Source organism: Juglans regia, chromosome 5 (assembly GCF_001411555.2).
Source record: "Juglans regia cultivar Chandler chromosome 5, Walnut 2.0, whole genome shotgun sequence".
Taxonomy (NCBI): Eukaryota; Viridiplantae; Streptophyta; class Magnoliopsida; order Fagales; family Juglandaceae; genus Juglans; species Juglans regia.
The window spans coordinates 18,109,429-18,125,490 of record NC_049905.1 but is presented as its reverse complement, the minus strand read 5'-3'; the positions used below and the strand labels follow the sequence as shown (position 1 = coordinate 18,125,490).

Below are 16,062 nucleotides of genomic sequence, written 5' to 3'. Positions count from 1 at the left end.
TTGAAGTAAAAATCTCATCTTCATTTCATTTAACATAGGCAGAGATACATGATGGAATATCCTCCATTGTTACAATCGGATCAGAAAATGAGAGAGAGTTTTTTGCTAATAAGTGAGCTATAGAATTACCATTTCTCCTAACATGAGAAATCTCCCACTTAGCAAAATTTTGAAGTAAAATTTTTGCTTCCTTCATGAACATACTGGTTGTGCTCCAGCCTTCTTTGTCACTCTTAATAGTCATTACCACTTGGAGGGAGTCCCCTTCGAATATGACTTGTGTGAACCCCAGCTCCAAACCAAACTTTACTGCTTGCAAAACTCCATAAGCCTCAGCCAGCAGGGGATCGGGGAAGAGAGGTGTACTTGTTCTCAGAGTAGAGACAATTTGGCCGGTACTATCCCTAGCCACCACTCCTACACCAATGAGTCCTTGTGCTTTGTCTATGGCCCCATCCCAGTTGAGCTTGATCCAGTTCATAGGGGGAGCTTGCCATTCGTTTCTTTGTGGAGTTGGAGCTTGAGAGGTTCTGGGTTGTCTTTGTGAAGCTTCCTCATTAAGCAACTCAATAGTATTTCTGGTATCCCTGATTATGGTTGAGGGATGGATATAAGTGTCCTTGAAAGTGAAGGTATTCCTCCTCCACCAAATCTGTCTGGCTACAACTGCAAATTCTTGTACCATCTGTGGTGACATGCTTTTGATAATGGCTTCAAAAAGTTGCAGCATAGAGTCGTGAGGTAGATAGCTTTTCTGTAGTTTTTTAGAACACTCACTCCAAACATCCTTAGCTGATTCACACCTCCACACTGCATGCACTGTGTCTTCCACTTCTGATTTGCAGATTGGACATAATGGATGCTGCACTATCTTCCTCTTGAAAAGGTTTAAACGAGTGGGAAGGGATTCTAGACAGGCTCTCCATAAAAATACCTTATCTCCAGGTGAGACTTTAAGCTTCCAGATCATCCTCCATGTTTCTGTGAATGAGTTGCTGCTCGATGCTTGGTACTTAACTGATAAGGACCTCTGATTTTCCATATAGTAGGCAGTTCTGACAGTGAAAGAGCCGTCCTTTGTACCTTGCCAAATGATTTTGTCACTAGTATTCAGGCTACTGATAGGAGTTCTTAAAATGATATCAGCTTCACTTGGAATAAAGATTTCCTTTACCATCTCTGCTTTCCATTGTTTTGACTCATGATCAATCAGATTGGATACTGTGGCTTTGCTGTCCAGTGCTTTGATAGGGCTAATGCTCTTGCTAGGTGTATCGTGTGCAATCCATTTATCCCCCCAAATGAGTGTTTCCTTGCCAGTTCCAATTCTCCAATAAGCCCCTGCTTCCATAAGAGGTCGAGCAGATAAGAGGCTCCTCCAAATGAATGATGGTTTAGATCCTAGCTTTGCTTGCTGAAACCTAGTATTAGGGTAGTATTTGGCTTTCACCACTTTGGCTACCAAAGTCTCGGGTTGCTGAATTAACCTCCAACATTGTTTAGCAAGCAAGGCTTTATTGAAAATTTCCAAGTCCCTAAACCCCATCCCTCCTTCTAACTTAGATTGTCCCATTCTCTTCCATGCCACCCAATGAGTCCTTTTTTCTTTTTCTTGCTGGCCCCACCAGAAGTTATGGAGTACACCATTTATTTCCTTTAGGAGTGAGAGTGGCAGCTTGAAAACATTCATAGTATAGGTAGGCAGGGCTTGTAAAACAGCTTTGATGTAGATTTCTTTCCCTGCCTGGGAAAGTGTCTTGACTTTGTGAGAGCTTGTTCTGCTTCTAACCCTATCTACAATGCTCTTGAAAGAGTTGTAGCGCCCCTTTCCAACCACAGAAGGCAGTCCCAGATATTTTTCATAAGAGGTTGCAGACCTCATGCCCGCCATTGAAATGATATGCCTTTGAGCTGCCTGATTAGTGTTCTTACTAAACATGATTGAGGTTTTCTCAAGGTTAAGCCTTTGTCCCGAGGCTAACTCATACATTTTTAGTAGACTGAGCACCCTACTCCATTCAAAAGCATTGGCCTTGCAAAATAATAGGCTGTCATCTGCAAAAAATAGGTGAGAGACATTGACTTTCCCTTTAGCTATTGGAATACCATGAATCAGACCCTTTGCTTCTGCTTGATTAATTAAGTTGCTTAGTGCCTCAGCACACAAGATGAAGAGGTAAGGTGAGATAGGGTCCCCCTGTCTAATGCCTCTTGTTGGATGGATGGTATCTTGGGGTATGCCATTAACCAAGAGGTCATAAGAGACTGTTTCGATGCACTGCATGATAAGGTCCACCCATTTGCTGCAGAAACCCAGCTTTAGCAGGACTGCTCTAAGGAAACTCCATTCAATTCTGTCGTAGGCCTTGCTCATGTCAAGTTTCAATGCCATATATCCCTCCTTCCCTGTCATTTTACATTTCATTGTATGGAGGGCCTCAAAGGCCACTATAATATTGTCAGAGATAAGCCTGTGAGGCACAAAGGCAGACTGGGTATTGGAGATAATGAGTGGCAGCAGTTTTTTGAGCCTATTAGCAATCACTTTAGAAACTAGTTTATAAAGGACATTACACAACGAGATTGGTCTAAATTCAGTCACCTTGGTTGGGGCCCTTTTTTTTGGGATTAGAGTAATGAAGGTCTTGTTTATCTCAGCAATGTTGCCCTTGGAATTTAGTACCATTAAAATAGCTTCACATACCTGATTGCCTATGATTGACCAATGTTTTTGGAAGAAAACTGCTGGGAAGCCATCTGGTCCTGGTGAACTGAGTCCCTCCATCTGGAAAAGAGCATCCTCCACTTCTTGCTGAGTGTAAGGCCTGGTGAGTGATTCATTTTGTTCAGCTGTGACTCGAGGGATCATGGATGCTAAACAATCTGTTATGTTCTCTGGATTTGATGATGAGAAAAGTTCCTTGTAATAGCTTTGGAAGAGACCACTAATTTCTTCTTTTGAGGTAATTTCCTGGCCAGAGTCATCCACCAGCTTATTAATGGCATTAGTTTTCCTTCTTTGGGAAGCACATTGATGAAAAAACTTGGTGTTCCTATCCCCCTCCCTAAGCCATTTTTGTTTTGCCCTTTGCTTCCACCTGAGATGATCTTCCTCAAGTAGTCTGTTGATTCCTCGTTGTGCTTCCTTAATTTCTCCAGTGAGGTGTCCTCTATTCTGACTCTGTAAGTCACTTAGATGAGCTAACTGAGCCTTCAGCTCTCCCTGTTGCTGTCCTGCCTCTATCTTCCTCCAATTCAACAGTTTCTGTTTGCATTCAGTGAGTCCTTTATTAGTCTTCTCCACTGGGTTTGCTATATGTCTAGTCTGATTCCATGTTTCTTCCACTACCTTGTAACAGTCATCCCTAAGAGCCCAACTAGCCTCAAATCGAAAAGGCTTTTTGGATCTTGATATGACAGCCTGACTCCCATCTAGACATATGAGAAGAGGACAATGATCTGAACTTAATGCTGGTAAAGTAAACACCTTGGAGTTAGGATAGCATTCATTCCAAGTAGAGTTGCAGAAGGCTCTGTCCAGCCTTTCTTTAATGAAGGCCCCTCCAGATCTTCCATTAGACCAAGTGAACTTATTTCCAATGAAGCCCATATCACATAATCCACATGCTTCGACAGTTTGCCTAAAGGACTCAATCTGGTTTCGAGGTCTGAGAGGGCCTCCACATTTTTCTCCACAACTGAGCACCTCATTAAAGTCCCCAACACATAACCACCCTTCATTATTCAGTGGAGTTAGTTGGCGTAGTAACTGCCAGCTATCCTTCCTTAGTGCAGTGTTAGGTGAGCCATAGAAACCCGAAAGTATCCAATCCCTGCCCCCTCCCCATTCTCCCTGGACTATTAGGGAGATATGCATTTGAGAGTATGTATGGACAGTGGCCTCAAAATCCTCCTTCCATAAAAATGCGATCCCTCCACTTAAGCCTCTACTGTCTACTACGAAACTGTTCTCAAAATTCAATTTCTTTTTTATACTTTCCACTTTGAGCCTGTTACACTTCGTTTCCATCAAGAAAACAAAGGATGGGACCTTTTTTTGCACCATCTGATGCAAAGCTTGAACTGTCTGGGGGTTCCCAAGCCCCCGACAGTTCCAGCTTATGCCATTCATTTTGATTGGTGGGGCTGTTTAACAGCCTCCACCATTTCAACATTGAGCAAAGTATGGTTACCTCTGTCATCAGACTTAAACTTTTTGGCCTTGTCTTGTTCATCACGATTTGGGAGATTGCTGGAGTTTCTCTTTGAGAGGCTTGGCAAAACTGGTGAAAGGTTTTCAAAACATAGGTTCCTTGCACGTCTCTTCCATGAGGCTCTAGCCTTGGACTGGTTCAAGGCTTTGACTTGTTCAGTAAAGAAGTTATCCAGGGAGTTTATTTGTGAAGCCAGATCATTTGTCACGACCTGACCCTTTCCATAATTGGTTGGCTTGCATTCTAGGTGTGTCTGCTTGTCCACTGGATCTATCTTTCTGAAGGTAGTAGGTTCCACAGCTAGCTTAGCACTGGTCCCCTTTAGAGAGTATGTTGAGACAGCTGCTTTACTACATTGCTTTCCCTCACATTCTGTTTCAGGTAACTGATTTGGCTCTGAAAAGTCCACTGAGGCCTGCCCATTGGTCTGAGCAATGCCTTTCCCTTTTTCGTTAAACTGTTCCCTGGTAGGTGCCTGACATTCCCCTTTGACTTCTGTCTTTCCACTTTGCTCTTCTTCCCTAACCTCCCTTCCTTCCACCCATGGGTGCGCCTGAGTTTGACCCTCCTGGTATCTTCCTTCACCATATTTTTTGTGTTGCAGGTCAGCCTCCTTTGTAGTAGGGGCTCGGAGCCATGCCCCATATTGTTGCTTACCATCACTTGGGGCATTGGTGCAGCCTTGTTGAGAGTGCTTGATTACTCCACACTTAAAACAGACTGTTGGCAGCCTCTCATATTTAAAATGAATCCATGACTTCTTCCCTTCCACAGTAAGAAAAGTACCTCTTGGTAGTGCTCTAGTTATATCAACTTCCACTCTTATTCTCAGGAACCTACCCCAACTGATTCCTCTTTCATCTGCATGGACCTTTATGACCCTCCCCACGTTGCTACCTAGCTGGTACCCAGTTTCTTGGTTCATGTAATCAAGTGGTAGGTTATATGCCTGGAGCCAGAACTCTTCTCTAGTGAATTCGATCTCATTGATGGACCTGGAACCTTCATAGGGGTGAATGCATAATAGCCAGCGATCAAAAGACCATGGTCTGCCCTTTACTACTCGAGTCTTATCCTGCTCAGTGTTGAATTCAATGAGGTATTTGTTCAAGCCAATTTCAGTGAACTGAATCCAGCTTTCGCACTTCCACACTTTGGCCATGGTACTCTTAAAGGCTTCCTTGTTGACAGGTTTCCCTGCCACTATCATAAGTAAAATACAGAAGGGACTTTTGGTCCCCATTTTCGACTTCGAGTTGGAGGGTAGAAGCACTCCCTCCTTCTCCTTCTCAGTGAGACTTAGCTTTTCCCATTGTCTAGATAGTTCTTCATCCATTGCCATCTCTTCTTCTTGTGAGAACCCGTGGACGGGACTAGCTCTATATTAGAGAGAAAACCTCACTGGAATGTGAACTCAGATGATCATTTATTACTTTAGTGTGAGGTGGCAAGAGGCTATGAAATGAGATCTTTAGTAAAAGCGGACTTGCATGAATGATGCCTTAAAAGGGTGGTGGATTTTTTGGGCATTGGAAAGGCTTTCCGGGCAACCTACATTTTGCAGCTAGAGCGATGCTGCACTGTCGCCTGAGTAGGATCATTTTATTTGACTATTAGGATATTTTGATCTTTTCATTTTTTTCATATTTTTTAATATATTTAAATATTTTTTAAAAGAAATATATCAATATATCAAAATTAATTTTTTAATCATTAAGTAAAAAAAAATTAAATACACAAACGGTCAAAATAAATGAGCAAAATGAGAGGATAAACTAACATTTTCTTTGCAGCTATAGGGAGAATGATTCCTTTATGCCCTCATGCGTTGGGTAGTGCTCTTTTGATGAGCTTAGAAGTTTCTCTTTTCATATCTTATTTTTTGGAAAAATTCTATTCATCATGTTTACACCACACGTCACACATAATTTTTTAATTTTTAATTTTTTTCTTTTACTAAATTTGTGGTATGGATGATGAATAGAAGAACTCAATTAGTTTAACAAAAATAAAATAAAAAATAAAAAAAATAAAAATACATAGTATGTGGGAAAATGAGTAACAAAACTTTAAACTGGTCTTCATGAATTTCTCGTATAATTTTCTAGCTCCTAACTTATGATAGGTGTCCTATTTCGTATACTCTATATATATGCAACACCTATTTACTTGATTCAATAAAACTCTATCTTATGAAGAAAAGTATTTAGTCTAGTTTCGCATGTTAATATTTTTCATAGGTAAAATTAATACAAATGAAAGAATAGGCATAATCCAAATGCATAGGACATATCTACGAGAAGCATATTAAAAGAGTGTGATAGATCAAGCTCCTCTCTCTCACTCTCTCTCTCTCTCCCCGTTCTTTTTAGTGGCCATCTTTGCTATGCTCTTTTTTTTTTTTTTTGAAAAAAACCTTTTTCGGTTTTAATATGATCTTACCAATGGAATCTCATGCTACAAATATATAAAAGTGAACATTCTTTTGGAAGTCTACCTAACATAAAAGAACATTTAGATATTTATTATTTTTAAATAATTTTAATAGATTTTATAATAAGAGAAATGATAGTTACGGTCGTGAGTGCGTAAATGTTATGCAATCACTTTAAAAAAAGTAAATGAATACGAGACCTACATGAAAAGAAATTAATTTTTTAATAATAGATCATACTTTTATTCAAAGTAATTGTATGATACTTACACATTCTACAATTATATATAGTATTATTCTTATAATAATAAGTTGTGTGGTTACGTAGTGAGTAAGGAAATAACTGTTAGCAATGTCAGCTCCTAGCATCTACGGGGTCACTTTCAATGGGCATGAAACAGAGGCCCACCTCCTCCACAACTATCATCCACTACATGACTCCTCCAACAGCAGCACCCACCACCTTGCACTTCATCAAACAAACACGCGCATCGTGTCTGTTGCCATCATGTACAGAGAGTCCATGCATCCTTCGACCAAAAAGGGATAAAAGAAACTAATATAATTTAGAGCTCTTCTTTTTGTTTTTATTCATAATCCTTCCACCCTTTTCGTGCTGAAAAATATAAATAATGGAGCATTGGTCTCTTAAATTTTTCCACGGTTCGCTGTAGACGTGTGGAAGAAAAAGCAACGATGTTCACTTCTCCTGATTTGACCTCTTTTTAGTGTTCGTTTTAGATAGTAGATTGAGACAATATGAATTAAGATAATTTATAAACAATAATAAAATATTTGAGTTAAAATGAGATGAGTTAGAAATATTTTAATTTAAAATATTTTATAAACTTTAAAAAAAATAGAGAAAAAGTTAAATAAATATATTAGAAAATTAAAATATTATTAAAATATAATTTTTAACATAATTTTTATTTTAAAATTTGAAAAAATTAAATTATTTTTGTGTTTCGTTTGAAAGTTTGGTAATATTATAATAATTAGATAATAATTAGATAAAAAAGTTAAGATTTGAAATTAAAAAATGTTTGTATTTGTGGTGTTTGAATATTGAGATGAAAACAGATAAAAACATCTCTCTATTCAAACCATGCCTTAGACTCTGTTTGGATTAGACTCCGTTTGGATACAGAAACGGTTTCATTTTATCATTACAATTTTTTTAAATTCTCACATAAATATTAATAAACAATTCAACTTTTTTAAATATCAAAATAATAATAATATTACAAAATAATATTCTAACAATATTTTATTTAACTTTCATCTAAAACTATATCATCTCATCTCACCATCCAAACGAGATCTTAGTTTCTATCTTTGGGATTTAGGACCCATTGAATCTTCATATTTGATTCTGTCATATTTAGGCCCCGGTTGGACAGTGAAATTGTTTCATCTTATTTTATTATTATAATTTTTTTTAAATTTTCACACAAAATATAATAAACAATTCAACTTTTAAAATTCTAAAACAATAATAATATTAAAAAATAATATTCTAATAATATTTTATTCAAATTTTAAGTTTTATCTAAAATCATCTTATCTTATCATACTATCCAAACTGCACTTTAATCATAGTCGTTGAGGTGACATATTTTAAGTGTTTGTTCATTTAATTGGTTGACATACAAAATTACTTATAATTAGGCTATATAAGTAGTGTGATTGAGGATGAAAAAAATTAAAGACGAAAGAATATCATTTCTTATGAGTTTATGCTTACATGTTTATGAATGACAAGTTTTAAAGTTGACAAAAATAATAATAATAATAATAATAATAATAATAATAATAATAATAATAAAAGGCCCACTTTCTTGTGCAAAAATGGGCATTGAATTAAAGTAGGTTAAAAATATTCAATTGCTAATAATGCAAATGATTTCACTGCATCGAAAATATTCTAATTGTACATGAGTATATAGTAAGAGTGATTTGTATTTTCATCCTAAACTACTAACGTTTTTTTTATATTTGTTATCTAAATACCAACTTTTAACGATTTATGATGTGTTAAAATATGATCTAACGGATAGCATAAATTGTCAAGATTTGATAGGTAAGTTGCCAAATATCAATATTTGTATATAAGAAAAAGAGAAATGCATTTTATAAAAATAAATTTATAAATTAACGTGACTTGATATCGTACGTTAGATTATAAAATTATTTTTATTATAAAATAAATATAATATATTACATAAAAGTATATCAATTTATAAATTTACTACCCTAAAAAAAAAGCTTAGTATTAAGATTTCATTAGTTTGTTATGTGTTAAAGTGTAGGAAATCTTTTGTGACACTAGACGTGAAACTACAAAACTGAGTGGATTATTTCATTAATTACTGGTAATGAATATTTTGCACAGGAAGTCTTTTCATTAACAACTTTTCATTTTCTTCTATTTTTTTTTGTTAAAAGTGTAAAACCTAAAGACTAATAATATTAAAAAAATAATATTTTAACAAAATTTTAAAAATATAAAATCTAGAGACTAGGGCTTAGTTTGCTTTATAAACTCATATTAATTTATCATTAAAAAATTTTCAAATTTTAATATAAAATATAATAAATAATTAAACTTTTTCAAATCTCAAAATAATAATAATATTAAAAAATAATATTCTAACAATATTTTATCATCTTAACTTAACTCAATTCAACTCAGTTCATCATCTAAACGCATCCTAAATGAATATTTAACTCTAAGAAATTGTGGCTAGTTTTCAAATCTTTTAGGCTAATTTAGATGTTGAGTTAAATTCAGTTCTTTATGAGTAATAGTGAATTGAGTAGTGAAGTGAATTATATGGAATCTATCTAAACTGAGTTTAAAGTGTGCTTAAATGTTAAGATAAGTTTAATACTTTTTATGAGAAGTTGAAGAAGGTTATGTGTTTCACGTAGAAAGATGTGTTAAGTGAAAAAAAGTTGTGGATTCTACGTATAAGGAGGTTTTAAGTTGAGATGAGTTTAGTAATTTGAGAGTTATATATTTGGATGTTAGACTCAACTTAAAATTAAATTGAATTTAACTGACTTTTGTAACCAAACGCAGCCTTAATATCATGTTAGGAGGTATAAAGAAAAGATGAAATAAAGGTTGACAAATATTATCACAAACTACCAAAAACTTTAAGATTTATACCCTAAATTACTTACTTTTTTCAATTTGTTTTCTTGATTAAAACTAGACCATGAAGATCAACTGAGAACTAGTTATGTGGTACAATTTTAATTTTTAACGATTAGATCATAATCAAGTGAGAATTTGAAAAAAATAATTAAGATGAAAGTGGTAACGGTCTAGGTTTTGAAGTGTGCTCTGTATGTTTATCGAGAAGCATGATAGCAAGAAAGAAGTTTGAGCTTTTGCAAATGGCTAAGAGCATTGGTATTGCCAAGTCTAAAATTTGGCTAGAATCTTAATTTTTAGCTATAATATTAATTTTTGACTAAGTGAGTCTACATTGGACTAGCCATTATAAAATTAAAATAATAATATAATTTTTTATTTTTTATTTTTTTTTACAAATATAATTTATATATTTCTTAAATCTTCATACTTTGTAGAAATAATGTGTCTACTCTATCAATTAGTAGAAATAATATGCATGCCATGCATGTTTTACCATTCAAAGAGAGAGGGAAGTGATGAAATAATTAAATATTGCTTTCCATTGTGAATAGTAGTTAGTTATATTTGGAGAGGACTTAAGATTTACTATTCATCAAATCTTAAACTTTGGACCATTGGCTAGTTTAATGTAGAGCCTTTTTTCTCACATCTAGTTAAAGTTTAGACTTGCATTGACATTTAGCTAGTCCATTACTAATGCTCTAAAATGTCTCTCGTTTTCTATGATTATCGATTAAATAAAAAGTTATTTTATATATCAATCTATACATCTTTTAAATTATTTTAATATGTTGAGATATTATCAGTGATACTTTAAAATATTTCAAAAGATATATTTTTAGATACCGCTGTACAATCATAACTCTGTATTTTTACCTTGCTAAACAAGATGGAGTAAGCCCCGATTTGAATATAAGAAATGTTTCATTACATTTTATTATTAATTTTTTTAAATTTATATATAATATAATAAATAATTTAATTTTTTTAAATTTTATAATAATAATATTATAATAATATTCTATTTAACTTTCATCTCAATTAACTATTCAAACGGCATCTAAAACTTTTGATTACTTGATTTATAAAGTGAAAAATATAATTTGGTATTCAGTTAATAAGCATAATATTAAAAAAAAGGAGAGAAAAAAAATATTACGCGGAAAATAAAATGAACGAAAAATGGATTAGATTTTAATTCTTTTTTCTTTTTAGGGGGCGGTGGGGGATTGTAAATAAAAGTCGTCTCCGTGCTCCTTCCGACGAGTTTTCCAATTCACCTCAGTCAGTCCACCTTCCTTCTCTCTCTCTCTCTCTCTCTCTCTATATATATATATATATGTGACAAAGGCATTTTCGGTTTTGAATTTGGAGCTGATCTTCTCGAAGATACCCCTTCTATTATTGTCGCAGCGTTAGATCCGAACGGTGTCACGGCGACGGAGGATCTAGGATTGGGAGCTCAAGAGTTTTCTCTCTCTCTCTCTCTCTCTCGTTGTATGTGCGTGTGCGTGTGCGTGTGAGAGTGGATCTGAGCGGCGATGGCGTTGTCAGGCATGCGAGGGCTCTCCGTTTTCATCAGCGACGTCCGCAATTGCCAGAACAAAGAGCAGGAACGCCTCCGTGTCGACAAGGAGCTCGGAAACATCCGTACACGCTTCAAGAACGAGAAGGTTAGGCCATGAATTTTACCACGCTTTGTTTATTTGCCCATATATTTTGATCGATCGGGATTAGTGGCTATATGTGTGTTTGGTCACCGGAAAATGTCAGAAGCGAAAGGAATTTTGAATTTTGGGGCATGTAAAGTCAAGGCGTTCACTCAGATACTATTAAAAAAAAGAAATATTGTGGCTATCAATTAAGATTTATTACTTCTATTACAAAAGATGTTTACTCGGATAAGCATCATTAAACTACATGGAGAGGTTAGTAGGAGCTTCTAAGTTTTTCACCTTTTGGGAAAGGCAAGTTTACATTCTATTCGGACTTTCATCCATGCTTTAGCGAGCGGCTGAACATAGAGAGCTGATGGTCCCTTCTTTAGTCTTTTGAGAGGGGAATGCAGGCATCAGCATGATAGAGCTTTTTGCTTTTCAGGCTTATTTTAGACCGCCTTTGTAATGGCTTGCGATTATGAGAGGGAATGGGCACTTAGTACGGCATGGTGCAATTATTGCACATAGGATTTAGTCTAATAGCTCAGCGGGACTTGTTAGTGTGAGCAATTAATTTTGTTTGCGAGGACTCATTTACTTATAAAAAAAAAAAAAGATTGTTTGCAGGATTATAATTGGATGATAAATTTTTCTTTCCTGGAGTATTTGGTGCCATCTATTTAAAAGATAAGCATGATGCCTGCAGTGTGCATTTTCTTTGCGCATGAATTAAGATGAATTGTCACGTGTCTAGGCTGATTTTCCTCATGCTGGAAGCATCAAGCATGTGAGGATGATGTGGCATATCTTTCTTATTTACCATTTTTTACTTATGGGAGTTGCATTTTGTGTTGGCCTGTTGGGTCAATTGGTCCTAAGTGGGTTAGTTGTCTGTAAATTATTGAGCCGTGCAGTAATGGGTCAGTTATTGTTGTGTTGTTGGTTGGTTATTGTCAGTTATATGGGTCAGTTTACTTATGGGAAAAAAGTTATTTGGGCATGTGGGTTTATTGACAGATTGGGTTGTGTTTCCCATAAATTGCTGAATTATCCATGAAAATTGAATCAGTTGTGAAACCAAAAATGATTGTGGAGGACTGGTGTAATGATCAAAAGTAAACTCAAGCTACATCTGAACATATATTCTAAAAGGACTAATTAAGGCGCCCCTTGAAATCATTATAAATAGCCAAAACTTCTCCTTATTTCCACCCGTTCCCGTTAGACCATTCCATTGTGAAAGGCACAGCTCAAGCTTCACACTTGCTAGGGTTGGCCTTGATGACATTTGCAATGATCCAATGAAAGCCCAAGCCACATCACTTATACTCTCAAATGACTAGTCAAGGCTACAATTTCTTTTAGACAAGTAGGCAAGGCTACAATTGGAGCATCGTTGAATCACTATAAACCACAATAACTTCCCCCTCCCTAGAAATGTGGGTCTTATTTACCATCCTCTTATGCTCACTCTGTGATACTATAACTTGGTGCCCTCAAAGTGGCCTAACTCTTTATTATTAGCTTTTAATTTTCTTCCATTACAAGGTAACCTAACATTATAGCATTAGAGATATCACTATTCAAATGGCAGAAGACACTAGAATGAATCAGCTTGCTGAGGTTGTTGCTCAGCTTAAGGTGACTGGGCCCTTCTAAGGAGACCTATAGTCTCATGGGTGGATGCTGGCAGAGATCCTGCAGCAGATCAATAACGTCACTTCAATTTATGATTCATTTTCACTTATAAATTTTTTTTTGATTCATTTTCACAATGCAAAAGGGATGGCGAAGGCTCCTCAAACACCAATGTGCACCTAATGGACACTATTTTATTTTAGTTTTATAATTTAAAAAATATGATGGAACAATCTTGGCTCGATCTCCAAAATTGGAGCTTCTTAGGTTTAGTTACTTCGATACAATGGATGGCAAAGTCTATTGCTTTGATTAACTCGATAAGAGTTTTGTCAAGTGATTACTTGAGAGGAGTTTGGACCCTATTTATTCGAAGACCCCATACCGCTTCTACCAAACTAAGATGAGTGGGGCTTATGGAAGGTTATCTGTATCACCCCTTCCCTCATAAGGTCGGGAATGCCAATTTGAAAAATTACTTATGCGCTAGGTATAAAAGATTTCATAAAACAAAAATAAACCAAACTTTATGAAGTTAGAGTCATCAGTAGCACTTATAAAAAATTGTTGAAGTCTTGTACTTGTCAACTACTAATAATAAGATAATAAATTAAAAATCTCCATAAATGGTTTAGGTCTCTGCGGCTTCGCCTCTTCTCCCCAAGCCAAGTCTTGTTCTACAGTTTCATATTCACATTTGTTTTTGATAAGTCAGTTTCATATTCACATTGATTATTACTTAGGATGTTTAACACATGACAGTGAGTCAAATATTCAATAAACAATACATCACGCATTAAACATATCATTACTTACTAAGCCTTTTCTTTTAAACATCATACATAAATTAAACATTATCGTTCATTCCATAACATAAAATCTAGTAATGTTTCATGCAATTACCCTCTTTGTGCATGGGTCGATGATCTTGACAATCATGATTGCACCTGAGGCCCTGGGTAAAATCTTGTCAAAAGGTGATGGGCATTGCAAGGCGCACATGTAATAAGCCATTTAGATAGCCATTTCCATTGACCCCACTATCGATCATCAATTATCTATTAGCAGTCACATTCAGCCATTCACCTTTCTTTTTTCTTTTCTTTTTTGATTCCCTTTTACTTTTATTTCATTCATTCATCCAATAATATTACTACATATACATTACAACATATACATTACAACATATACATTACATGGCATAGTGGAAGCATGCACCCATTGGCATTTACATGCTTTTATAATTATAATCATAGGGATGCATAAAAGGGATTATCAAGGAATTGGTTTTACATAGAAAAATAATTATACACAATTTGAGCAACATGCCTTGCATTTACAAAAACATGTTTGTTATCTTGCAATTTAAACGCTAAGCAATTTCAAAGAGTGATAGTATAATTTAGAAAAGATGCGTTTCTAAAGGCCTAACTTTCATGATTTCCTTGTATTTGTTTCTAGTTCCTAATTAGGTGTAATCTGATGTATACTTCCTATGTACTTGGGCTATGTCTATTTGATCATCAATAAAATATCTTCATACTTAACAAAATTTTTCTTAGAAAAGATGCATTTCAAAAGGATGTAGTCATATGAACTTACATAACTCAAAGGTTGTGATCATATTAATGTAACTCGTAGCTCTATGCAACAATTAATGCGTCAATAATCATTGAGAGAATGTTGGGTAGTTTGGAGGAGGATGATGCGGCGGTGCTTCATGGTGTAGGATTGGGCCAATTGGCCAACATTGGTTTCTGCAAAAAGGGACCCTATGCAACTTGGTCGGGAGTTTCTGTCCAAGCTAGAGGTGCAACTGGTGGTTGTGCTGATCTTCGGTCGCGTGAGTTTGAGCTTCGTGAATTTGAGGGATATGGAACTAGAGAGAGGTGATGTGAGATAAAGAGCAACGTGTATGTTCTAAGGGTTTGGGCGTGGGGACATCTCTGCGCTTGCTTGGACTTGTGTTGTTATTGGCTGTTACTTATATAAAAAAATGTTGTTATTGGCTATGCAGTGACAGACGGCAAGAGAAAAAGCAGAGGGAGACAACATGTAACGTCCAAAGGGAAGGTCCTAGCCACCTCTGGGCCATACATCAAAAGGACCAATTAATGGTACATTGGAGCCCTATTGGAATTGTTATAAAGAGCAATAACTTCTCCCTCCCAAGCAATATGAGATCCCATACACCACCTATGCTCTTAAGTCAATATGGGGTATCACGTAACAACTTGCTTTTGGTGGTCTTCATCAGCACTGGTTCTCTGGTGCAGAGAGTTGGATGGGGTGAGAGCACAAGGATGACCATGAGTGTGCAAGTTTGCATTGATCTTGTTAGAGAGAGAGAGAGAGAGAGGTGGCGTGGGGGATGGAGAACTTTGTGTGAAGGGTTCGTTTTATACATAGAGGAGAAGGGTCTTTGGTATCATTAGATGTGGGGGGAAGAAAAAATTCCAAGGGAGAAAAGCTGTGAAGTTTGAATTGAAATGGGAGGGTGTGATACTCCATATGATAAAGATAAGGGTAGGTGGTGTATGAGATTCCATATTGCTTGGGAAGGAGAAGTTCTTGCTCCTTATAAGGTTCCAATGGGGCTCCAACATTTGTAACCCCCCAATGGAAGGCCCAAACCACATGGCCTATACTCCAAAATGATTAGTTAATGATGCAATTGGAGCCCCATTGGACCCTTATAAAGAGCAATAACTTCTCATTCCCAAGCAATGTGGGATCCCATACACCATCTACCCTTATCCGTATCATATGAGGTATCATAGAGAGTTGCAACAGTATGAGTCTTTTGTTGTTTGGGGTCTCAAGGGCTGTCAGGTTGATTCCTAATGGGCTGGGTTTATGGGTTTGTCATCCAAGAAGTTTGACTTATTCATTTAAAACATGTGCTTGCGGCTTGTCCAACACTTAACCAATCTGATAACTTCAAAGGGGCTT

At 36.0% G+C, this 16,062-nt stretch overlaps 1 protein-coding gene across 1 annotated transcript in view; it reads left to right on the top strand.

Moving 5' to 3' along the window:
* Positions 1-11,054: 11,054 nt before the first annotated feature.
* Positions 11,055-16,062, top strand: part of LOC108985439 (AP-2 complex subunit alpha-1-like) — a 35,684-nt gene continuing 30,676 nt past the window's right edge. Inside the window, exon 1 of the mRNA XM_018957727.2 lies at positions 11,055-11,487. Coding sequence (XP_018813272.1) covers positions 11,356-11,487 — 132 coding nt within the window. The 5' untranslated portion in view covers positions 11,055-11,355. The remainder of the gene's footprint in view (positions 11,488-16,062) is intronic.